At 40.9% G+C, this 18,922-nt stretch overlaps 1 protein-coding gene across 1 annotated transcript in view; it reads left to right on the top strand.

Annotated features, from left to right (window-relative positions):
* Positions 1 to 18,922, top strand: part of LOC126035543 (synaptic vesicle glycoprotein 2C-like) — a 48,093-nt gene that overhangs the window by 15,832 nt on the left and 13,339 nt on the right. The window contains 2 exon segments of the mRNA XM_049794182.1: positions 15,400 to 15,526; positions 15,683 to 15,772. Of these exon segments, the coding sequence (XP_049650139.1) occupies positions 15,400 to 15,526; positions 15,683 to 15,772 (217 nt within the window).

Genomic DNA, 18,922 nt, shown 5'->3' with positions numbered 1-18,922 from the left:
CCTCCTCCTACTACGCCATTAATTACTTTACCGGGCGATGAGGGGCCCTCCTCACCTACTGGTGCGGCAGCGGAAGGGGTGACTCCATCAGCCCCTCCTGAGGAGAAAAATGCGGTGACTAACACCGAGCCAGAAAGTGCAGGCCGTACTGAAATTGAGGGCCGAAAGGACGGTGAGAGTCAAACTGAATATGAGGGCCGAACGGAAAGTGAGAGCCAAAATGAAACTGAGGCAGAAAAAGCTCTAATTGACGCTATGCGATCTCTGCAGCTCGCAGATAAAACCATACCGAAAGAACCCCTGCCATGGACTCTCCCTCCATCCACAATAACTGTAGTCCCAAGATCCCCTGATCAATTTTGGGAGGGAGTTAGAATATGTGCTGCCGACTCTGGCAACTGGGATCTAGTAGAACGCCTCAGCCCGTGCTCTCTAACCCCAGCATATCTAAAGCCTCTAGATAACGCAGCAGAGGCTCCTGTTACATTTCCTGTTTTCAAAGCTGCTGCAGGCACAAACCGGCACGATGAGCACAATCCAATCGGCTGGAGAGTAGTGCAGGATTTGCAGAATAAAGTACAAAAATTTGGAATCAATTCTCCTGAGGTGATGCAACTTATTCGTATAATTAGCACAGATCTGCTGTGTCCATATGATATTATGCATCTGGCACAAGTGCTGTTTCAGCCTGTACAATTGCAAGTATTTCAATCCACTTGGAGGCAGATGGCACGCGCAGCGGCGCTGCATAATTCACGACTGCCACAGGGTGACCTGAGATTAGGCCTTGGAGCGGATGCTTTGCTTGGTGAAGGGCAGTATAGTAACCCTCAGCTGCAGGCTACATGGCCTCCGATGGCTCTCAAACAAGCCCAAAATCTAGGGCTTATGGCAATAAAGCGAACCATGGACATGGCAGCTCCAAAGCAAAAATACATCACTATCCGCCAAGGCCCCACAGAACCCTTTTTACAGTTTGTAGGAAAAATATCTTCCGCCCTAGAAAAACAGGTAGAAGATGAGGTCTTAAGACAAATGCTATGCAAACAGTTGGCAAAAGATAATGCTAATGAGGACTGTCAAAAGATCATACAGGCTTTACCAGGAGATCCTTCTGTCCCCGACATGGTAGCTGCATGTTCTAAAGTTGGGACACTGGAACACACGGTGGCCACCCTAGCCAATGCTATGAGAAATTCTGGAAAGTGCTTTGGGTGTGGCAGTGAAGGGCACATCACGGTAACTTCTCCACACAAAACATCACCAGGTAAACAACTGGTGCACCACTCACTGGAGATTACTTGCAAGAAATGTGGAAAATTAGGACATTTTGCAAAACAATGTCGTTCCAAATTTCATGCTAATGGACGGCCGCTACAGGAAAACCACAAAACGAGTGCGAGAGGGCGCGCGAGAACAAATCCCCTCCCGACAGCCGGCCAATTCCTCTCTGTGAAAAATTGTCAGCTGCAACAGCTGGCTCAGCAGGGTTGGATGTATCCACCGCCGACACAGTAACTCTAGTCACGAAAGACATCGTTAAGGTCCCTCTTAATGCAAGGGGTCCTATAGGACGGGGACTGAGTGCATTGCTACCGGGAAGATCAGGTAGCACATTGAATGGAATAATCGTGCATGTGGGAGTTATTGATGCTGCTTTTACAGGTCAAATTTGCGCAATGATTTCGACCCCCTACCCACCAGTAACAATCCCTAAAGGTACTCGCATTGCTCAACTTGTTCCTTTTTCGAGTTCTATTTCAAAAGCAGAACAGCGACTGCGATGTGATGGAGGCTTAGGCTCCATGGGACCCCCTCAGGTCTGCTGGTCTCAGACTGTCTCATCATCCCGACCACATATGACGTGCAGGCTGTCAAATCACGGAAGATCTCCGACTACAGTAAGGCTTGCAGGGCTCCTGGACACCGGAGCTGATGTGACTATTATTGCCGATTATCTGTAGCCGTCTACCTGGCCCACAGAGGAGGCTGGTATGGGAGTAGTGGGGCTGGGAGGATCCACACGTGCAAAGATAGCAGCCACTCCAGTTCTGATTATCAATCCTGAGGGCCAACAAGCAGTTATTAAACCATATGTGATGGCAGCTCCCCTCAATTTATGGGGGAGGGATTGCTTGTCGCAGTGGGGGGTGAGAATTATCACAGATTTTTAACAGGGGCCACTGTGCTGCAGGGTGTTAGACAACACATGCTTGTTTTAACTTGGTTAACAAATAACCCTGTGTGGGTGGATCAGTGGCCCCTACCAACTGAAAAATTAAAGGCCCTGCAAGAATTGGTAGCAGAACAACTAGCTGCCGGACACATTGAACCATCTCACAGTCCATGGAATACTCCAGTGTTTGTGAAAAAAAAAGAAATCAGGAAAATGGCGATTTTTGCATGACCTGTGGCAAGTCAATGCTGTCATGGCCACGATGGGGGCTCTGCAACCAGGTATGCCTTCACCTGCCATGATCCCTCAAGATGGGAACTCATTGTCATGGACCTTAAGGATTGGGTTTTTTTACAATTCCATTAGCTTCCCAAGACAAAAAAAAAAAAAAAAAATTTAAAATTTTTTGCATTCTCTGTGCCTTCTATCAATCATGCAGAACCGGCAAAAAGATATCAATGGAGAGTTCTGCCGCAGGGCATGGAAAATTCACCAACCACTTGTCAATCGTTTGTTGCACAAGCTCTGTCACCTGTAAGGGAAAAATTCCCTACTAGTTATAGTTATCACTATATGGATGACATTCTGTTAGCATCAGACAACAAGGAGCAGTTGAATGGCATGAAAAATTTGGCCACGAATTTGCTACAACAATATGAGTTAGTTATTGCCCCTGAAAAAGAGCAAAAAATAGCACCCTGGAAATATTTGGGCATGACAATTACAAATAAGCAGGTTGTGCCCCAACCTGTGAAACTTAACCTTGCGGTTAAGACACTCAGTGATGTACAGAAATTAATGGGATCCTTGAACTGGATCAGGCCCTATCTTGGACTGACCAATTCGCAGTTACAACCTCTATTGGACTTATAAAAAAATTCCAATGATCCAACAGAACCCAGAATATTGAATAAGGAAGCGTTAAATGTAATTCACAGGGAGGAACAATGTATACACAAGAAATTTGTTTCTCAAATTGATCTGTCTCCATTGGTACAATTCTTTGTACTAATTGACAAAACTGTGCCATTTGGTGCTTTGGTGCAGTGGAATTCTGAGTGGGATGACCCATTACAAATTTTAGAATGGATGTTTTTGTCATTTCTGGCCACGAAAAACTGCTCCTGGCTTGTTTGAACTTATTGCTGATGTAATCATAAAAGCCAGAAAACGATATGTAGAACTAACAGGACGTGATCCAGCTACGATTGTTTTACCTGTTCAAAATTGGTACTTTGAATGGTGTCTGGCAAACAATTACAAGCTGCAAGCGGCTATGGCGGGTTTTCAAGGACAGATCTCGTATCATCTACCGTCGCACCCGCTCCTGAAATTTGCTCGAGAAATACCATTTGGTCAGAAAAGCTTAAGCCAGCCGGAACCTGTGAAAGGCCCCACTGTCTTTACAGATGGTTCTGGAAAAACAGGTAAAGCAGCAGTAGTTTGGTATGAAAACAACAACTGGAACAGTGAAGTAGTGTATCAAAATGGTTCTCCACAAATAGTAGAGCTGCGTGCACATGGCACACTGAAGCAGCAGCTTCAAAATAAAAGGGGGAATGATTGGGGAGCCACCACAGGCATGTTCAGATAACTTAGTTTATGTTCTTAGCTTTCTCTATTATGGGGATAATTGTTCTCTACCTCCTTTTTTCAACACTTCTCTTTTTTCAACACAGAATTTACAAAGAGGCATCAAAGTACATGTTAAAGATTTAGTTACTGGTCAGTGGAGTGGACCATGTGAGCTATTAACCTGGGGGCGAGGTTATGCTTGTGTTTCTACAGATACAGGCCCACAATGGACTCCCGCTTGATTTGTACGACCATCATCATCTGGAACATCCCAGACGGTGCGGCAATATGAATACCACCTCAACCAATAACTAAGTGTAGGTCACCTTGACCAATATAACAGGCCAAGATTCTCTGTGCATTGCAACCGCATCACAAAGTCAATGAACCAATAGACAGGATGACTATGACTCATGCAGCGCGCCTGGCCAGCGAGCGCATGCGTCATAGGTGGCAAATGAGGTGGATTTTTGGCACCCGCTGGCCACGTGTGCTGAAATCCATTCCTCTACAAATGTATAAATACCGGGATTTTCCGAAGAGCATCGGACTGGTGTACGGCAAGGCCATCGTTGCCTCCATGGGGACGCCCACATAAAGCTGGCACCTACCGATCGCTGGGCTGAATTTGCGGAGCAAGACAGCACAAGAATGTACAGATGGTTCATCTACCTCACAGTCCTCGGATGGACGTAGTCATGGATACCACCGCAAACCAAAGAAAACATCTGGATGACCCTGGCTGACGTGACCGGACAAGATTTCTTATACCCTAGTACAGCAACACCAAGCAATCCCTTTTTCACAGGTTTAATAGGGGGTTACACTGACATCGACAAAGTTTAAGAACTTATTGATGGAGACCCCTGTGCAGCAGGTCATGGACTCAATGGATGGGAATGCCTGGTTTTCATGGATCGGGCATTAACCCTCATTGCCACCCCAGGAATCACAAATTCTGGGGTCCCTGAATACAGACTGGTGTAGTATTGTCAGATTTACTGCTAGACATTGATAGTGTCAGACATGCTACGCTGTAAAATAGAGCTGCAATTGATTTCTTGCTTTTAGCACAAGGACAAAGATATTTGAGGGTTGGGGATTGTCTGGATGGTTGATATCTCTGCTCAAGACTGTGGGGGTAGTGATCTTGATTGTGATAACTATGCTCCTAATGTTGCCCTGTCTTTTCGGCCTTCTGCAAAGGGCCCTGCAGAGGGCAGCCGGGATGATATTTTTAGCACAAATACAAAAAGGGGGAATTGTCGGGGGATGCAATGAGTCTACGGAATTCCTGACAGTTCGAGAACAGCGCGACCTTGAGCAGCTTGTAGTATATCCTTGAGAAGTCTGGAAAGATCCGAGAAGACCAGTACGAAAACAAGATAGTGATAAGAAGAACCGTCCTGACAAACTCACCAATCATGAATTGTTAGTTACTAACTAAGCCAATCATATACTAACACATACTCTGAAGAAGGGGATAAAAAGGTGTGTTAGAACAATAAAGTAGCCATTTTGCATGATCTATTACTTGTCGTGTCCGTCTCTACCGCGACACTACTTTAATAAGAGAAAGGATTTTTTTTTTCTAAGAATGTATTTATGATCCACAGCATGATATCTTTAAATTCGAAAATACACTATACATTTAACAGATTAATACATCCTTTGAAGAACTATTTAATAGGCCCTTTGGTACCATGCTGTACCAGTTGTTTACTGACATCCAGACAGATTTAATTTACCATGTCTTTTGTCTAAAAAAATCATTTAGCAAAGAAATATATCAGTTGAATCTGACATCAGCTCTTTCATTAGCCAAGATTCCATTTTCTTCCAGTAACCACTTCTGTCATTTATTGTTATTCTTATCTTCCACTCGGCTTTTAATAAGGTTTCCTTGAAAATTGCACTTGAAAGATTCTTCTGTATTGAAGCCAGATTAAAAGGTCAGGTAGTTATCCAAATCATATTTTTCTCTTTCTTAAGAGAAATTCTTAAATTTCTTAAAATTCTAGCATTTCAGTAGTCCAGTCATAATATACCACCCAATCAGATATTTTATTAAAAAGCTGAACTACCAGCCCTGCAGTTTCACATACAGGTTTTCCAGTATTTCCTTTTACGTTCTTCTCAGTATATTTTAACAATGGCTTCTACTGCAAGTTATTAGTCAGCACTCAGATATATCTCAAGAACAATTTTTCAGATGAGGAGAGGTTTTTTCCTGTAGTACTTTTTTCTTAATCTCTTTATGTAATTACAATTCTCTCTCTACTTCAATGTTAAGGTTGTCCATCTCAGATATAAGTTTAAATACTGAATATTTTTTCCTACACATCTAGTTATGGGGCAGGGGGATGGCTGTCAGTCTACCTTTAACAGAATTGAAGGAGTGGTATAGTACTCTGGAAGAAGATGGAAACCAAAGTTGGGCACTGTAAATGCTTTATGTGTTGCTCTGTTACATTAGAAGACTGTTATTAAGAGTATTGAGATTAACCCTTTGTTGATAATAATGACAGAATTGCAAACCTTAAAATTCCAGTTGTCATATTTTGTAATCAAATATATAGATAATTATTATTCCCACAACATTCATTTTTATAAAATAGGACAGTGAATATCACAATAAAAACTACTCTCAAAATTCAAAAATACTAATCACCCATAACTAAAGGAACCATTGGCTTCAACCATCCATGCTACTAATGGAAGGGAAATGTAGGGCAAGACTTGAAGGAATCAGGCAGGACAGCGGGTACTGCTCCGTTGTTAGAAAGGGACGTGCTGGAACTTGTAGGCTATAAACCTTGGGAGGCCTGATAAGGGAAATAGAGAGGCACCGATGTGGTGGAGAATTACTGACCCGTGAGTCATGCTCGATAAAGGGCTGGAACTTAGAGTCTTTTGCAAAAGCAGCCTAGTTGCTAACTGTCCAATTGCTAAAGTTAAGTAGCTACCAATTAGCGCCCACTGGTAAGAACTTTGAAGCATAACAACCAATCAGTTTAAAAAATGGGTCTTCTAATTCCCTATATAAACGAGTGTTATATGCAATAAAACGACTCTCTGCTTGCATCAAGCTGTGTCCCGTCTCTCAATCGTGGCAGGGAAACACTAATTCAGAAACATCTCAACAAAAAAAAAATTGAAAGAAAATTACATCAGATGTAAACCATATCCCCGTGCTTTAGTGCTGAGTTACAAGATGCCTGCTTATTTGAAGAAGGTCCAAGAGCATAGAGATTTTGAGTAAATTAACTCTGACTTTAGCATTTCCGTATCTAGCAGTCTGTAGACTTGACTGTACTGTTGTTTGAATGCTTTTCTCATATTTTTACTGTTTCTTCCTTTCTTATTGATTGCTAATGTTTTGCTATGAGAATTCAATACCCAGTATTCATTACTACTTTAAATAGCTTCTAAGAGGAAGACTTGAAGAAGCCAGTTAGGTTTCAATTTTTACAGAGTATTGGTGAAAGCTAATAGGTTGTTTGATGGATTTTTTTTTAAAGCCTTTACACAGATGCAGCATTCCCAGAGGTCATAAATATAAAATGTATCATCTAAGTGTAGTTTTTTAATTGTCCCTTCTTCCAGTATTCATACAAAACTATTTCTTGGTATATATAGCCTTATGTACGATGATGGTGTCCCTGTTTGGTTCACATAACTACCTTCATGCAGATTTTGCCAAAAGGCTTGAAAGAGGCTTCTTCATCTCTGTGTAAGGAAGTCTCCCATCCTGCATTATATGGCCATTTTCCAGCATGACTAGTGTCGCGTCCCACAGTTGGAGCGACTCAGGTTCGCGGATTTCCTTTGTCAGAATTAAGGTGAAACGACACCAGGGGAGTTCAAACAACAATCAACATTTATTCAACCTAGCTAACTTTGTCCAAGTACACATAAACTTGTTAATATGAACCTTGCAACATGTCATTAAGCCACTGTTTGAGAAGAGGAGGGAAGTACAGAAAAATGAAATGGAAAAAGGAACATGAAATGTATCAGAAGGAGAGCCCTCCTGTTGAGTCACGAGGTTCAGAGCAGACCCCCTTGCTTTCTGGACTCCTTCTCAGAGAGGAGCTCAGGGGCGGCTAGATCCACTCCTAGTCTCAGACTTGGTCAACGGTTTATGTTTCAAAGGATGAGGTGTAGGGACTGTGGAAAAGAGAGAAGGAGAAGATGGAGAGAGAGAGTGAGAGAAAGAAAGAAAGAAAGAGAGAAGAGAAGGGTTTCACCAGTCCTGGGTCCAGCGTTGGTCCAGCCAGCGTAGAGATCCAGTTCCAGAGGGTGCACTGAGGACTCGTTCTCTCTTCTTTTATAGTGCCTTAGTTGATGATCTCAACATGCGCAGTTCCCACACCTGGGGTTTACTGGAATCAGTCAGTGAGCTTTGGGGGGGGAGTGTTCATTGTGGAGTTGCCTCTCTTTTCCTGCTGGCCTGACCACTTAAGATAGAAGCACAGTCCCAACTTGCGTGGGGCCTTCTTCCTCCAGGAAGGCATAAATTGTGTTCCTTCTCCTGGTCACTGAAGATAAGGAATTGGGGCTTTGGAGAAGTGCGTTCCCACCCTCCGTGGGGCCCTCTCCTCTGTCCACATTGTCCTGTTCACAAAACTACAGCATTTTTACAGAGGTCGTTTTCTCCAGCAAAGCTCTTTTAGCGGATGTGAGACATTGAATTTGTCAGACTGTTACTGATTTGTTATTGATTTGTTATTAGTTAGAATTAATCATATTTAATTTTAATAGGAATGTAGAATTATAAGAAATATTTTAACAAAACTATACATATCTGTTTCATTCTACACATTTAACCATGGGAGTGTTAAGTTTGAAATATAGTCATAGGAACTTAGGAACTTTAGAAAATGTATTATGTGTAACCATAAGAGTTCAAGTATTGTCTAAAATCATGTGACCACAGAGACTTTGACAAAGATTTGTCGATTTGTAGTGTTTTGTTTTAAGAAACTAAGGAAACCGTTATGGACACCAGTTTGCTGCTTGGAAACCCCTTACCCTTCCCACCTCGATCTAATTATCGAGGATTCCAATCAGTAGAGTTAAGTGAGATTAACCAATGATTGTTTGAACATAAGAATACTGAAAAGGTGGTGTGACTGAGGACCAATCACTAGAAACGTTAAATTCAAGAATTAACATTGAATGTACTTTTATGTAAATCTAATATATGATGGTGAAAATCGTACTGCGCAGAATCACATAAGAGAGGTCAACTATTGGACAAAGTGAGGAAGACTACGGAAGACCACCAGAAGGCTTCTGAAGACCAGCAGAGGGTTCACCACGCCTGCGTAGAAGGACATTTGCATATGCTAATAACTTCCCAGAAATCTAATGGATATGTATAACCCTTCTCGGAAACCTAATGAATATGAATGAATAAGTTTAATATAAGGTGTATGATTTTGGTGTTCAGGTGTGCGTGGTTCGTGAGAGGACTCGCCCGCGCACCCGGCCGTTAATAAAGAAGTGTCTGCTTATCTACACTAAATTGGTGATGATAAGTTCCTTATTCCGAGATTTCGGCAACAGTTTCTGGTGACCCAGATGGGACCTCGCTGAGAGAGACCGGAGGAGTCGGGGACCTGATCGGTTCCAGCCGGCACCGAGGATTTCTCGGGGATACCCATCGATCCCCGATCCATAAGGCTCTTTGTGACGTCCCCTGGATTTTGGTAAGACACTTCTTTTCTTTGAAATATTAGGGATAGTGGGTTAGAGTCCCACTAAAGTGGGTTAGAGTCCCACCGTATCGTCTGCCTGTCAGACGTGGCGAAAGCTGCACAGGGTTGGACTAAAGGATCCTGAAGGAAGTGGAAGCCTAGGCGTCTGCCAGTAAGACATAAGCGAAATCTATTGCTGGGTTGGACAATTTGGGAGTGGGTTAGAGTCCCACAACTTTTGAGGATTCTGGGTTAGAGTCCCAGCTTCAAAAGCATTTTGGAAACTTTGGGTTTGAGTCCCAATTCCAAGGAATCTTTAAGAGTATATGTGTATTTTTGTGAGATATTTAGTGTATTTGGAAGTATCACAAATCAGAATTAAGAGTTGTGTTATAGTGTGTTATATATCTTTGTTTAAACTAACAATTGTGGAAAGGTGTGAGTGTGAGTGTTGTGTGAGACGTGCACGAAGCGAGTGTGGAGTTTGGAAGAATGAAGTGACAGATTTGAGTAATTGTATATTGTATGGTACAGCTCTGGCTGAGGCTGGAAGTTATAAAGTGTGAATACATTTTGTTGGTTAATAATTTGCCAGGGGATATTGGTTATGACTCTTGCCTAGGGAAGTCAGCTTTGTCCGTGCCCTAGGCGAGCAGATGGACTCCATTACCTGGCAACAACTGTTATTTGTATTTATTTGATATCTGGTATTTGATGCATATATTTGGTATTTGAAATTTTGTACTTGATACTTGGCATTTGATATTTGGTTTGACATTTGACATTTGATAATTGAGTATTGACTTTTGATATTTGATATATATATATCTAATACATATTTGGTATTGGGTATAAACATAATGGCATTGGCCAGATTATTTAAGAGTAAGAGTATGGGAAATTTGTCCACTGATTGAAAGATAGTGAAAACTTCTCCGTTAGGATGTTTATTAGCACATTGGGGGGAATTGCATGATGATTTACGTAAAAGTCAGATGATTGAATATTGTAATCATTGGTGGCCTCTGTATACATTGGAAGATCAGGAAAGGTGGCCCATGAATGGGACACTGAATTATAACACCATTCTGCAGTTAATGTTGTTTTGTAGAAGAGAAGGGAAATGGAGTGAAATACCATATGTGGATTTATTCTTTTACTTAAGACAGAGATGAGATTGGCAGAATGAATGCAAGCTAACTAGTAGGGACAATTTGGTAATGGCTATAACTTCTGATAAGAAGAAAGAGAAGAAATGTTGTCTGGCATGTGATATTGGAAAAGAGTTCTTAAAGAAAATAACTGCTCCCAAAGAGGATGAAGGGCCAGAGTTGGATATATCCCCTCCCAGGAGAGGAAGGAATTGGGGTCGAGAGCATGGGGAACAGATGGAGGAACCAGAAAGTAGTGGAATAGAGGATGTGGGGGAAGGGCCGTCTGAAGTTGTAATTCATACCCCCATTTCTCCGAGGACCCGACAGCAGGCACAAACAATAGCCCCCTTGCGGCAGGGAGTTGGTAATGATGGGCTGGTGTATGTAAAAGTGCCCTTTTCGGTTACAGACTTGATGGCTTGGAAGCAGGCAGCTGGAGTATATAGAGAAGATCCTGAGAGAGTAGGCAGAGTGGTGGATACTATAATTAGAACGCAGAATCCGGACTGGAGTGATTTACAGGTGATCTTGGATAATTTGTTGGATGATACAGAAAAGCAGATGGTACTAAAGACTGGCAAAGCACAGGCAGAAGTGGCTGTACTGAGTGGGACAACAGGTGGAACATTAGAGCAGAATTTTCCATCTGGGGATCCGCAGTGGGATCCAAATAAGGAGGAACATAGAGAAAGGATGAGTCGGTATCAGAAATGGATTTTATATGGACTTAAACATGCTATGCCTAAATCTCTGAATTGGTCTAAATTATATGAGGTGAGACAAGATAAGAATGAATCTCCCTCAGCGTTTCTGGAAAGACTGAAGGAAGCTGCCAGAAAATATACTGATTTAAGAGTAGATATGGAGGCGGCTCAGATACAGTTGGCTTTGATTTTTATGGGACAATCAGCACCAGACATAAGAAAGAAACTTCAGAAGCTGGAGGGAGAGGATTCAAGGAGTTTGAATAAAATGCTGGAGGCAGCATGGAAAGTATATAATAACAGGGAAAAAGAGGAAAGGAAAACTAGAGAAAATAGATTACTGGCTGTAATGACAGGAACAGCAGGCAGAGGACGAGGTAGAGGAAGAGGACGAGGTGTCTTTGGACAGGAAGGATTTATGAATTTTAGAAATTGGAATTTTAACACCCCCTTAGGAGTGAATCAGTGTGCATTGTGTAGGGAGATAGGACATTGGAGAAGAGATTGTCCTAAAAATGAGCAGTGTTCAGGAGGAAATATTCAGAAGGAGGTAGCTAGAATGATGGTTTTGGCTGAATGAAGGGGAACGGAGGGGAACCCAGCTGAGCCTCTGGTTATAATTAAGCTGGGAGAAAAAGAAGTTAAATTTCTAGTGGATACAGGAGCGACATTTTCGGTATTAAATACTTGTAAAGGAAAAGTTGGAACAAAACCAGCAAACATAATAGGAGCAACAGGGAAAGAAGAAAACAGACCATTCCTGCAACCTCTGGATTTGAAATTTGGAAATAAAATAATTACACATGAATTTTCGTATGTACCAGAATGTCTGATACCCTTGTTAGGAAGGGATTTGTTATCTAAATTAAATGCACAAATTGTTTTTGAGGAAGGAGAACTCTTTTTGAAAATACCTGAGTCAAAACCAGGAGAAATCCTGATGATACAGGAAAAAGTGGAGGAGCAGGAAATTCCACCAGAGGTGGATTCTGCAGTGATTCCTACAGTATGGGAAACAGATATTCCTGGTAAATCAAAAGTAGCAGCACCTGTACAAATAGATTTAAAAGAAGATGCAGGAACAGTAAAAATTAAACAATACCCAATTAAACCAGAAGTAAGGCAGGAGCTGAAGAAATTGATTGACAAATTTTTAGAGTACAAAATTTTGGAGGAATGTGAATCTGAATATAATACTCCTATTTTACCAGTCAGAAAACCCTCGGGTGAATACAGGATAGTGCAAGATCTGAGAGCAGTGAATCAAATAGCCAAAGACATATATCCTGTGGTAGCAAATCCTTATACATTGTTAACAGCGTTAAAGGAGACTCATCAGTGGTTTACAGTGCTTGATTTGAAAGATGCTTTCTTTTGCATACCCTTGGAGAAGGAAAGCAGAAAGTTGTTTGCTTTTGAATGGGAAAATCCACAAACTGGGTGAAAGATGCAGTTGACATGGACAAGACTACCCCAAGGATTTAAAAATAGCCCGACAATTTTTGGAAACCAGCTGGCAAAAGAGCTTGAAATCTGGAAACAGGACAAACCAAGGCCTGAACATTTACTTCTACAATATGTGGATGACATGCTGATTGCTACAGAAGAAAGATTTACCTGCATACAGGTAACCATTGACGTCTTGAATTTTCTAGGACTAAATGGGTACAAGGTATCCAGGAAGAAAGCCCAAATAGCATGTCAGACTGTGATATATCTGGGCTTTGAGATTTCAAAAGGGCAGCGACAATTGGGAAAAGATCGCAAAGAAACCATTTGTAGTATACCTGAGCCGAAAAATATCCATGAACTTAGAGCATTCCTGGGAATGGCAGGGTGGTGTCGTCTTTGGATCATGAACTACGGTCTAATAGCTAAACCGTTGTATGAGGCCCAAAAGAATTCTTCTTTTGAGTGGGGTCCAAAACAGCAAAGGGCCTTTACAGAGCTAAAACGTGCTTTAATGACTGCACCTGCTTTAGGCCTTCCTGATTTAACTAAAGATTTTCAGCTGTTTGTTCATGAAAGTCAACGCTTGGCACTTGGTGTGTTAACCCAGAAGATGGGAAGCTGGAAACGACCAGTCGGATACTTTTCCAAACAACTGGACACAGTGAGTAAAGGGTGGCCAACTTGCCTTCGAGCAGTGGCTGCAACAGTAATGATCATATGAGAAGCTCAGAAATTGACCTTGGGAAAAACAATAACAGTCTATGTCCCACACATGGTGAAAACTGTTCTAGAACAAAAGGGGGGACACTGGCTATCTCCGAGCAGAATGATGAAGTATCAGGTAATATTAACTCAACAAGATGTTGAAACGAACCAAGAGGTCTGAAATAGATGATGATATATGGAACGAACCATCAACAGGAGTGAACATTGGCTGGGCTCTTGAATCCCTTTTGAACCCTATAGCTTCATATAGAAACAGAGAATGGCTCTATCAGTTAACAGGTCAGGTAGAAAAATTAGCAAACATCACAAGGAAAGGGTTCAAGGAATTGAATATACAGCTGCAGGTGACTTTTAGGATGACTCTTCAAAATGGAATGGCTATAGACCTACTTTTACTTAAAGAACATGGAGTGTGTGGATACCTCAAGGATAGATTGGACCATTGTTGTATTCATATTCCTAATGTCACTCAGGACGTAGAACGTGACTTGGAGTTATTGAGCAAAATTGAAAAAGAAACTGAAACCGTTCGAGAGGATATGTCAGAAGATTGGCTGGGAAAAATTTTTAGCAGATTAGGATGGAATCTGAGCTCTTGGTTACGATCTGTAATTAAAACTCTGTTTCTGTTACTAATTGTCTTTTTGATGATCGTGCTGACATATGCTTGTCTGAAGAGACAATTTACTAATAGAATCGCAGTCAATCGCATGATCATGAGAGAAGTTCCAATTATTCCACCAGAATACAGTCCACCACCATAGTAGTGGATAAATGTTATGTAGGTAATGTGGAAGTATTGAAATCATTTTCAACACTTTCAAAGGGGGAAAATGTTACTGATTTGTTATTGATTTGTTATTAGTTAGAATTAATCATATTTAATTTTAATAGGAATGTAGAATTATAAGAAATATTTTAACAAAACTATACATATCTGTTTCATTCTACACATTTAACCATGGGAGTGTTAAGTTTGAAATATAGTCATAGGAACTTAGGAACTTTAGAAAATGTATTATGTGTAACCATAAGAGTTCAAGTATTGTCTAAAATCATGTGACCACAGAGACTTTGACAAAGATTTGTCGATTTGTAGTGTTTTGTTTTAAGAAACTAAGGAAACCGTTATGGACACCAGTTTGCTGCTTGGAAACCCCTTACCCTTCCCACCTCGATCTAATTATCGAGGATTCCAATCAGTAGAGTTAAGTGAGATTAACCAATGATTGTTTGAACATAAGAATACTGAAAAGGTGGTGTGACTGAGGACCAATCACTAGAAACGTTAAATTCAAGAATTAACATTGAATGTACTTTTATGTAAATCTAATATTTGATGGTGAAAATCGTACTGCGCAGAATCACATAAGAGAGGTCAACTATTGGACAAAGTGAGGAAGACTACGGAAGACCACCAGAGGGCTTCTGAAGACCAGCAGAGGGTTCACCACGCCTGCGTAGAAGGACATTTGCATATGCTAATAACTTCCCAGAAATCTAATGGATATGTATAACCCTTCTCGGAAACCTAATGAATATGAATGAATAAGTTTAATATAAGGTGTATGATTTTGGTGTTCAGGTGTGCGTGGTTCGTGAGAGGACTCGCCCGCGCACCCGGCCGTTAATAAAGAAGTGTCTGCTTATCTACACTAAATTGGTGTTGATAAGTTCCTTATTCCGAGTTTTTTGGCAACAAGACCGTCACAACTAGTCACATGCAAGAGGTTGAAATTCATAGTGCAAGATTATTTGTTTAACCATTGATATTTGTGGAAATAGAAGAGATCAGTCAGGATTCATTTAGATACAGGTATCATTTTGGATCTCCAAAATGCTGCAGACTCCCACATACAATACTCCTTATTTCTCTATATTTTGTGAATTTCTTCTTTCATAGGATGAAGTTTCAGCATGTGCTCTGCCTACCAGTTTCACAGCTGGCGAGTGTTTGTGATCGTCTGTGCACTGCCCTGCGTCTCTTCTGTGATAGCTCTCACCTTTATGCCAGAAAGTCCGCGGTTCTTGCTGGAGGTATATATTTCAAAATGGTTTTTATATTCCAGTCAAAATTATTTCTGTGTTTACATCATAACATCCATGTAACAGGCATTAAGATTTTTCAGTGACTATAGTGAATATCTTAATCTGAATATATGTTTTGTTTAAATGCTTTGATCAGATGTTTAGGTTGGAAAACATGATGAAGCTTGGATGATACTCAAGCAAATTCGTGGCACAAACATGCAAGCTCGTAGTCAGCCTGAGAAAATCTTCACAGTGAGTATTGCTTTTTAAGCTAATCGCTTAGCACATCAGCCAGCTTGCTGACTGGCAAAGTCTGGAGTGCTTAAGGAATCAATATTAATACTCTGCATGACAATGCAAATCATTTGCACTGTAGGTATCTAAATATAAGAACTGAATTCCTACTGAAATTGTTATATATTCAGCAGATGTTAAGATATCAGCCTTTGGCCAGCATATTCTTGAGCGTATGAACCCATTGTGTAATAATTTTCTCTGTTGTACTGAGATACTTAATAGACACCATCTGTGTTTTTTTAAGTTTACTTCATCCTTAATAATAACAGCAAGCACATAGTAGAAATCCAAATTAGTTGTCTGTTGTGTCTTTAAAGCTTTTGAAATGATTTTTTCATTTTTATCAGCTACAACAGTAATTTTAAAAAATTCACTTTAATTTCTGTGAAATAGTAAATTTCAGACATTTAATTTTCTCAAAATGTCTTGGAAGCTCAACCACATCTTGTTGTTGACTTGCAGGTCTAATGATAAGACCATATTCAAAGTATTGATGGGTTGTTTCTATTTGGAGGAGAAATTGGCAGTTCAGATGTGGGACTTTTTTTATGGCATCTCCTTATTTATAAAGAATATACACAACAGTTTTGTCTTCCTGAATACAGTAGGACCAAACAGCAGGAGGCATTTTCTTGCTTTGAAATCCAGTCTATCTTTCCAGCTTGTGTTGTGCCATGGGAGTGCTGGCACTCTGCTCCCTCTCAGAGCCATGTGTGGGATTTGTTTTCCTCTTCCAGAGGCTTTCTCCATGCTTTAATACACATATAACTCAATTAAGAAATCCTCTTAAAGGTTCTGCATTTGCAGGCAGTCTCAAGGAATGACCATTTGACCATATAACTTTATTCCATTGAGACTTGCAATTTATTGCTTTGGATGCTGTTTCCGTTGCCTCCATTTAATTTTTTCCACAAAGTAGCTCAAGAACTCCTATATTTAGCCTGAAAGAAGGCTGGTTAGCATATCTATCATGTTAAATCTACATTTACTGATACATTGGTGACCTACCCTATATCCCGTCTATCATGGTTTAACCCCAGCCAGCAACTAAGCATCACGCAGCTGCTCACTCGCTTCCCCCACCCACCCACTGGGATGGGGGAGAAAATTGGGAAAAAAAAGTAAAACTCGTGGGTTGAGATAAGAGCACTTTAATAGGACAGAAAGGAAGAAACTAATAAGGATAAGAATAACAATAATAAAATGACAGTACTAATAAAAGGATTGGAATATACAAAACAAATTATGCACAATGCAATTGCTCACCACCCGCTGACCGACACCCAGTTAGTCCCCGAGCAGCAATCCCCCCCCCCCTCACTCCCCCCAGTTTATATACTAGACGTGACGTCACATAATATGGAATACCCCCTTGGCCACTTTGGATCAGCTGCCCTGCCCTCCCAACTTCTTGTGCCCCTCCAGCCTTCTTGCTGGCTGGGCATCAGAAGCTGAAAAATCCTTGACTTGAGACTAAGCACTACTTAGCAACAACTGAAAACATCAGTGTGTTATCAACATTCTTCTCATACTGAGCCCAAAACATAGCACTATACCAGCTACTAGAAAGAAAATTAACTCTATCCCAGCTGAAACCAGGACACCGTCTAATCTAAAATTTTAATTTTTTATTTAATTTGCAAGTAAAGGGATTTGCCTATCACCATACAGCTAGGGTCTAATTTCACACTTGGCTCATGCTGATCTGAGCTGCTTTCAGACAGAGTATTCCTGCCCCCAGTCACTTTGGTTTTTTTCTGCCAGCATTGATATTCATTGATTGATTGCACAGTCAGCCATAGCATAGACCCTATCCCTCTATGGTGTTAGTTTACGCATGAAGAATAAGACAGAAATATGCTGGGACAAAGAGTGGGAGGAAGGATCAGCTACAGTCTCACATCAGTTTGATGTAATTGTAATTGCATTATAAAGCAGCCATGGAGAAGAAAACAAAGCACGTACTTGTTGTTTCCATGTCTTGTGATCTAAGAAGTCTTTCTCTCTACGGTTGTTAAAATGTAACACTGAACCATGTTAAACTCAGCAGTTTATTTATAGCTATTTTTGTTAATTGGCCAGCCATGAATAAGGAAAAAACCCACCACACTCTTGGGATTTTTTGCACATTTTTGCCATGAGCATTGGAAAGACTCAACTCTTGATATCGAGGAGTTGCAGGATTAGAAATACTGTACTGTATGTCAAGGTTTCACACTGATAGAAGTCCCTAATTTTAGCTTGCATTAATATGATTAGAAAATGCATCATTGTCTCCTCTTTGGAAACTATTAGCACTTTATCTTATAAAACCCAGAATGCAAAGAAAGTCTGCATAATCTGTTTGGGACATCCTTTTAGTCTCTCTTTTTAAAAAATTTAAATTAGTCCTGGATATTGTGGCATTTTGTCTCAGTAATTTATTCACATAGCTCTCCTAAGCCCCATTGCTTCATCTAGTATCATTCTATGACTAATGTGTTAATATTTTCCTCCACTTCATGTCACTAGTTCAATCGAACAGATACACTTTGATAGTAAGTGTTAGAGGCACGCACAATCAAATCCAACAGGTGTTAAAGCTCAGATTTATTCTTCAGTAAAAGTTAGTTAGAACTCCAGTAACATTTTGTAAACCACAGGCTCAATGATGTAAAGGGAATTAATAATACACAGCTGACTTAAAAATTCTTAAGATTTAAAATGATAGCTCCAAACCACGCGTATCACTCACCTAAAAGCTGAGGGCTCTCTCCCTTGAGGAGTTACCTCGGGCGGTGTCCCAACCCAAGGGGAAGTCCCTGACTGCAGACCCGCTGCTCAGAGGAGGACTGATTCCAACATGTCCTCCGGCGGGACCCTGTTTATACCCTTGTCGAATCTGATCTGTGGTCATTTAATCCCTATTGGCTAAAAAGGTCACCTCAGTGTACCTGGCATGTCTCGACTGGTCAGTTCAATTTTCAACCTGTGGCCTCTAGGGTTTGGGGTTTTTTTTTCTCTTCTCCCTGCCTGAAGAAGTTTCATTTCCTGCTGGGGGGAGTGTACTGCCACAGTATGTTTTCTAATTCTACAACTGATGTAACTTTTTCTCCGTTATTGCTG

The sequence above is a fragment of the Accipiter gentilis genome, chromosome W (assembly GCF_929443795.1).
Source record: "Accipiter gentilis chromosome W, bAccGen1.1, whole genome shotgun sequence".
Taxonomy (NCBI): domain Eukaryota; kingdom Metazoa; phylum Chordata; class Aves; order Accipitriformes; family Accipitridae; genus Astur; species Astur gentilis.
This window is presented reverse-complemented; position numbering and strand designations above follow the sequence as displayed.